The 7,981-nt window shown below is 46.1% G+C and overlaps 1 protein-coding gene across 1 annotated transcript in view; it reads left to right on the top strand.

Annotated features, from left to right (window-relative positions):
* Positions 1–7,981, top strand: part of SLC6A13 (solute carrier family 6 (neurotransmitter transporter), member 13) — a 26,449-nt gene that overhangs the window by 2,435 nt on the left and 16,033 nt on the right. The window contains exons 2-4 of the mRNA XM_004692836.2: positions 380–586; positions 6,224–6,358; positions 6,792–6,994. Of these exons, the coding sequence (XP_004692893.1) occupies positions 385–586; positions 6,224–6,358; positions 6,792–6,994 (540 nt within the window). The 5' untranslated portion in view covers positions 380–384. The remainder of the gene's footprint in view (positions 1–379; positions 587–6,223; positions 6,359–6,791; positions 6,995–7,981) is intronic.

Genomic DNA, 7,981 nt, shown 5'->3' on the forward strand with positions numbered 1-7,981 from the left:
TTTAAGATTTATTTATTTATGCATAGAGAACTGGGGTACAGGCCAGAGGCTCAGGGGTGGTGAGAGGATTCACCAGAGACAGAGTGGGGAGCAGAGCAAGCAGATCGATGAAGCATCACTGCTGAGGGGAGCAGCGGGCGGGTCAGGAATGGTGGATCGAACTCATGCTGAAGTGGCTTTAGCGTCTTAGTGCTGTGCTTTACCCCGCTGCGCCACCAAGGAGGGCCAACTGTTACCCTAGTCTTTACCAAGAAGAGGTGCTAAGGATATACAGACCTCTTCCGTGCATTTATTCCTCTGGGAATTTACTGATGAAGGAAGGGACAAGATATTCCTTCCAAGGCGCCCAGGAGTAACAGAGCACCCTCTTGTTTTCCAGGTGGGATGGATAGCAGGGTCTCGGGTCCAGCCAGTAATGGAGAGACAAAACCAGTGTACCCAGTCACGGAAAAGGCAGAGGAAGATGGCACCCTGGAACGGGGGCACTGGAACAACAAGATGGAGTTTGTGCTGTCAGTGGCCGGGGAGATCATTGGCCTGGGCAATGTCTGGAGGTTTCCCTATCTCTGCTACAAAAATGGGGGAGGTGAGAGCTACCGCGCCATCCCCCCTACCCCAGAAGGAGGCTGGCTCCATCTCCTGCTGCCCTCTGGGGAGGGCAGCGCCTCATAGAATGCTGGACTTGGAAGGACCTTCACAAGTCCTTCAGGACACTGCAGGAGACCGAGACCAGGCAGATGATATGACTTTCCCCAGGGTCTGTGCTATGGCAGGCACCAGAGAAATATGAGTGTAGGCGGCATCCAGAGGGGTCGGGGTCGAGATTCTGGCTCGGCTGCTCTCGTGGGGTCCTGGGCAAGTGGCTTCCACCCTCCCAGCCTCCTCGCTGCTCCAGCCTACTGAGGGAATAACACCTGCCTGTGAAGGCTGTGTGAGGGGTAGAGGTAATGTGTATGAAGAGCCAGTAAGTGGTGACAGGCCCTGACACTGTTGACACCAAACTGCCCTGTGGGCCTGAGACTCCTCAGCCTTGGCCCTGAGGCCCGCACTGGCCTTTCCTTGGGCCATGGTTGCCCATCCCCTCCTCACCCCCCATGGTGGTTCCTCCTTTAAAAATGTCCCACCAGAACCATGTGCGGCAAACTCTAACTGTTCACCAGGTGTTTGTGGGCTCCTCACGCCTTTCCATTCCAGAGGCCCCCACAGTAGTGGTGGTGATTTTTCTTCTACCAGCTCACTTTCAGGGACTCTCAGGTCTCTGTGGGGAGCCCCAGAGGGGCTGGAAGGTTCTCACTGGGCAGCGGGTTAGGATGGTCTTCATGTCAATGTTGGTAAAGTGTGGAGGGGTTTGGGGGCCATGTGTAGTTCTGAAGTGAGATGCAGCCTGGGCTGCAGGAGGGGAGGACAGGGTGGGCCAGCAGGGGACAGGCTGAGAGGAGCGGGCCACAGGGAAAGCAGGTGACTGGATGCCACAGCCACCCTTTTGTAGGGCAGCAGGAGGCCCCAGAGACCCAGTTCCCCATCTCGGAGGTCTGAAGAGAGAAAACGTACAGCTGGGGAGACACAGAGAGGTGCTCCAAGCTCTTAGACCCGTGCTGTTAGGTTTGTGGCAACTGGGGGATTGGCCCTGAGTTTGGAAGTTATTTGTATTTTTCCAGAGGGAGTGGGAATGAGCTGTCAAGTCTTTTCACCCTAGCAATTTCTGGCCAGCAGCCTGAAGCAAGGGGGACTTTGCCCAGCTGCCTTGTGAAGGAAGGCCTCTCCCACCTCCCAAGGCACATGCTCCAGAGAATTCAGACCTGAGCACCCTCCCTGTGGGGGTTTGGGTGGAGCAATGGGGCTGCTGGGAGGGGCGGACTGGAGGCTAAGCGGCACCTGGAAGCCAGCTTAGCCTCTCACGAGGCAGAAAGCCTGGGTGGTGAGCAGGCTTGGCTCCTTTCCTCCTGGTTTAGTGACTTTATTTAAATCCATGACTCCCAGGTTGATGCCTGGGCTCCTAGGGTGTGGGAGGATTATTTTGAACAAGTTCTGGAGAAGGGTACTAGGGTACCCCGGGGGGACACAGCCCACCTTGGGCCCTTTCTCTAAATCCATAGCTGTAAAGAGCACGCTCGGTGTAAGCGTCAGTAGGCAGGGACAGACTAGAGACTACTGATTTTAGTGGCCATGCACCCCCTCCTTCATCTCCAAGACTAACTCGCCTTTAGTGGGGTGACTGGGGCTCGGGCGGGAAAAGAGGCAAGGTGCCCCCAGGACCCCAGGTCCCTCCTGAGCTCAACCCCACCTCCAGCCCTGCCTCAACTGTGGGGCTAGCGACTCTGCCTGGTGAGTGTGGACCTTGTCCTTTGTCCAGGCCGCCCCAGCGCCCAGAGCAGAGGAGGAGGGGAGCAGAGCTGACCGCAGACCCAGGGCAGTTAAACATTGGCTTGGTTGACTGGGAAATTGCAGGTACCGAAGATGGCAGCTGGGCTTGCCCGGGCCGAGGACCCTCTCTCTGCAGTGTGTCTGACTCTCAGCAGTGACAGTGCGTATCGGCTCCTGAGTTCCCTGTTCCCTGTTGCCCTACAAGTCTGCAATTGATTTATGGGCTTATTGGACTGAATTATTTAGGACCTTTATGTTGCTGTCCTTGTGGTAATCAAATGCTTCCCTCAGTGCTGGGATGATGGATGTGTTCTAGGCTTCACCCAGAGACTAGAAGGTAAGAACTGGGGAACTCTATCCCCAGTTGACTTTGTTTTGAAGAGTTTTATTAGGGTCCACATGGTTCACCACAAATTGCACATATTTCAAGTGCACGATTTGATCTTTTTTGACATTTATATACACCCACGAGGCATTGCCATAAATCAAGGTAATAAAAGATAGCCATCAGGCCCCAGATGTCCTCCTGTCTGTTTCTCTCACCTCTGATCTCTGCGACCCCATCCCACCACACCGCAGATACTTTAAAAAAAAATATGTTTCCAGCTTAATGGAAAGAAGCTTTTAAGATTTATTTTTATTTATTTATGAGTACAAGATCTGGGGTCTAGGCTAGAGGAATGTGTTGGCGGGGTGGTGAGAGGATTCACCAGAGACAGAGTGGGGAGCAGAACAGGCAGGCTGACTGAAACACATGGCTGAGGGGAGCAGCAGGGAGACAGGAGAGGTCTGCTAAGCCATGTGGGTCACTCCCTGGCTGGGGATTGAATTCAGGCCACAGCGGCTGGTGATGGTGTAATAACTCAGACCTAATAACCCCTGTGCCACCAGGGAGGCCAGAGAGATTTTCCACCTATGATATATGTAAGGTTCAGACTTTGTCCATCATTACTTGACCTACATACATATATTGCAAAATGACAGCCAGAAGTCAGGTGACTCTCCATCCTTTCACATAATTAACCTGACAGTTTTTTTCCTTTTCTGGTGATAATATTTAAGAGCTACTCCCTCAGCAACCTTCAAGTTTATAACACAGTCGAGTTCACAGTAGTCACTCTGCTATAGATTGATGCCCAGGATTAATTCATCTTAGAGCTGAAGGTTTGTAATCCCCACCCACTCTTCTCTCTCAGCCCCAGGCCACCACTGTCCTGTTCTCTATTTCCATGAATTCATCCTTCGTAGATTCCATAAAAGTGAGAACATGCAGTATTTGTCTTTCTCTGTCCGACTTATTTCTCTTAGCCTCAAGGTTCATCACAAATCGCAGGATTTCCTTTTTTTAATGGATGAATAATTTTCCATTCTATACACACCATACCTTCTTTATCTATGCATGTGTCAATGGAGACTTGGGCTGTTTCCATTCTACAGACCTGTTTTTTGTCAATACTGCTGTTTTGATGAATTTGCATTTCCTAGAATTTTATATAAATGGATCGTTCACTATGTACTTTGCTTTCTCTGGTTTCATTCACTTGGCATAATTATTTTGATTATCATCCATATTTTCCATGTGTCGGTAGCTCATTGTAAAGAATGTATCCCATTGTACACATGCGCTATAATTTTTTTATCCTTTCTCTTGTTGATGGATATTTGTGTTGTCTCCAGATTTCAGCGATTATAGCTAAGCCTGCTAAGAACATTTGTGCATAAGTCCTTGTATAAAGATATGTTTTTATTTCTGGTAGTTACTACCAAGGCAGGAATGACTGGATTACATGGTAGTTGCACAATTAACTTTTTAAGGAACAACCAAACACTTTTCTGAAATAGTTGTACCATTTTACGTTCTTGCCAATGGTGCATGAGAGTCCCAGTTTCCCCACATCTTTCCAATTCTTGCTGAGCCTTTTAAATTTTAACTTTTTAATTAGTGTGTAATAATATTTCATGGTCGGGCCCTCCCTCGTGGCACAGTGGGTTAAAGCACAGCTCTGGGAAGCTAGCAGCAGCCACTTCAGTACAAGTTCGATCCCTCATGAGGGAGGTGACCCACATGGCACAGCAGACCTTTTCTGATTCACCTGCTGCTCCCCTCAGTACTTCAGTCAATCTGCCTGTTCTGCTCCCCGCTCTGTCTCTGTCCCTTTCACGGCTGATAGTTTTCAGTATATAAGTCTTTCACCTCCTTGGTTACATTTATTCCCAGGTATTTGAGCCTTTCTTGTGCAAATGTCAAAATGGGATTGTTTCCTTAATTCTCTTTCTGATAGTTTGTTTTTAGCATTTAGGAATGCAACTGACTTTTGTATATTGATTTTGTGTCTTGTAACTTCATTACATTTCTTTAAGTTTTTTTTTTTATAGAGTCTTGAGGATTGTCTATATATAAGATCATATCATCTGCAAAAAGTTTCACTTCTATTCTGTTCTATTACTCTGTTGTTTATTTTGATGCCAATATCATTGTTTTACTTACCAGAGCTTTATAATAATATCTAAATCAGTTAGACTTAAGCCTAAAATTTAGTCCATCTTTTTCAAAGATGTTTGACTATTTCAATTCTTTTGCTTTGTCATTTGAATATTAGAATCTGTATGTCAATTTCCAAAAAAAAAAAGCCTGTTGAGATTTTGAATGGGATTGCAATAAATCTATGGGCTCAATTTGGGGAAAAATTAACTTTTTTTAATAATATGGAATTTTCTACCCCATGAAAATGACATGCCTTGCCATTTATTTAAGTCTGTCATTTCTCTCAATATTTAGTAGCTGTGAGTGTACATGTCTTTTGCACGTCTTTTATCAGATCTATTACTAAGTATTTAATAATTCTGGTGCAATTATGCATGGTAGTATTTCTTAAATTTTACTTTATGGTTTCTTGTTGCTAATATGTAGAAATATAGTCGATGTTTGTGTGCTGATGTGTATCCTAAATGAACTTATTGGTTCTAGTAGCTCTTCTGTGCTTTCCAAAGAATTTTCTTTTCTTTTAAAGCCATTTAATGAGGTATGATGGATATACAAACATAGTTCCTGTATGTAAATCAATGAATCTTTGTGATTATAAACACCCATCACTACACTGAAAGACACACTTCTCTTTATCTCTCAAAGTTTCCTCCTGCCTTCTTTTTGTATTTTAATATTTCTAGAATAAGAACTTAATCTAAGATCTATTCTCTTAGCAAGTTTTTAAGTATACACTAACACTGCTTTGGGCCCAAGATTTACTTTGCATAACTGAAACTTCGTCAGACCGCCACCTCCCTGCTCCCCAGCTCTTGGTAACGACCTGCTGTGCATAACCACCCGCTGTACTTGACCATCCAGCCACTGTACAAGCTTAACCATTTCAGCGTCTAAAGAACTTTCTACATAGACTACCATGTGTCATTTGTGAATAAGTCAGTTCTGTTTTTTTCTAAACTGTATTCAGTTTATTTTTATTCCTGTCTGACACTAACAGCAAACATTTCCTTGAGAGGAATTGTGAACTGTGGGCTGCAATAGTGCCCCTGGATATCCATTATTCATTGAGTTCCTTGCTATCGCCATACTTAGTATTCTTTAAGCAGCAATTGATATTTGATGGGAAGCAAACCTTGGTAGGTATAGATAGAAACTTCAGAGTGGAAGAAGGTGAAGGACTAGTTAAGTCCCAGGAAGCTGGTGATTTCTGATTACTGCTGTGATTCCTGATGTCTAGACTGACTTCCCCTGTAGCGTGGTGTGTCCCTCCCCCACCAGGCTTCTGACTGGCAGTGTGGGGTGGGAGTGGAGGAGATGAATGTGGACCATGAGAAGGCTAGTGCAGATAATGGACAGTCTGTTTTCTACCCACAGGGGCCTTTTTCATCCCCTACCTCATCTTCCTCTTTACCTGTGGCATTCCCGTCTTCCTCTTGGAGACAGCACTGGGCCAGTACACCAGCCAGGGAGGCATCACAGCCTGGAGAAAGATCTGTCCCATTTTTGAGGGTGAGTAGCTGTGTGATACCAGGGTGTCTGCACTAGCAGTTATAAACTTTCTTAGGAATGACTGAGTGGGTTAGCAAAAGTGTTGACTGAGATCAGACTCTACGTCTTCATGCCAAACCTTCCTTTTATGGGCCCAATACTGAGTTAGACCCATTAGGTGAATGAAGAAAAAGAAAAATACTGGTGAGCATTCAGAGTCTAATAAAGATGGCAGTGCCCAGGAAGCTGGGGCAGTCCAGCAGGAGAAAGGGGGGTGGTCCCCCTCTAGCCTGGCAAGGTCTGCTGGCAGCACGGGGAGCTGGCCAGGAGGCTGCGTCCCAACCGTCTTGTTGCAGAACACTGGCCGAGGAGCGCCAGCCCTCTGCTAAGCAGGGGTGGGGCTGTGTGAGAACCCGCCTTGGTTCCGAGCCCAAACCTGCAGTTTCCCCTCCAGGCATCGGCTATGCCTCCCAGGTCATCGTGATTCTCCTCAACTTTTACTACATCATTGTCCTGGCCTGGGCCCTCTTCTACCTCGTCAGCAGCTTCACCATTGACCTCCCCTGGGGAAGCTGCCACCATGAGTGGAATACAGGTAAGGAGACTCCCCAGGGGTTCATGTCCTCCTTCTGCTACAACACATTTACCAAAGTGGAATGCCCTTTGTGCCATGCAGCCCAGGCCTCAGCCTTAACTGGGGTCACACTGCCAGGTGGATCAGGAGATCTTTCATCAAAGATAGGAGCAAGAGCTCACCAACCAGACAGGCACAACACAGTCTTTTTAAAAAAGAGATGCATGAACTTGGATGGAGCTGGAAAAAGTCGTGCTTAGTGAGATAAGCCAGAAAGAGAAAGAGAAATACCGGATGGTTTCACTCATAGCAGGAGTATGATGGGCCAGGCGAGAAAATAACAAAAATAATGAACAACCATAGACCAGAGACATTTTGCGGGGGTGGAGTGGGGAATGGGATCAAGAACGGGGGCGGGGGGAGGGAAGTACACGGGATTATGGTGATGGCACACGGGTGACTTGGTGATGGGAAACCCACAGGGATTACAATTGAGAAGGAAAAAGAAAATATACAAAATGATGTAAAAATAAACTGTTATAAAATAATAAAAAAAGAAGAGATGCATGTGTGATGCAAATCAACTCATGTACTATGAATCCATTTATTATGCAAATAGAACTGATTTCCTTTTGTGTAGTTCAAGCATTTGTTTCCATTTGAAATATGATTTTAAAAAATAATATAATAGTTTGTTTTTACATCATTTTGTGCCTTTTCCCATCTTAGTTGTAATCCCTGTGGGCTTCCCATCACCAAATCACCCGTGTGCCATCACCATAGGAAAAATGATTTGTTTTATGTGTGTATGTGTGTGTGTGTAGTTTATTTGTTTTCTTCTCATGTTTTCCTCTGATACTCTCTTAGGTCTTTTCAAATCCCAAGTCAACTGTCCTCCCCAAATCAACTGTCCTCCCCTCTCCCCATCATGGTACTGAAACATGGCCAGTGTGTGAGGAACTGAATTTTAAAGTGTTTATCTCAAGTCTGTGAAGTATTTATTTATTATTATTATTTTTTAAAGATTTATTTATTCATACAGAACTGGGGTACAGGCCAGAGATGCGGAG

This window comes from Condylura cristata, unplaced genomic scaffold (assembly GCF_000260355.1).
Source record: "Condylura cristata isolate star-nosed mole 26May11 unplaced genomic scaffold, ConCri1.0 scaffold00034, whole genome shotgun sequence".
NCBI classification, from domain to species: domain Eukaryota; kingdom Metazoa; phylum Chordata; class Mammalia; order Eulipotyphla; family Talpidae; genus Condylura; species Condylura cristata.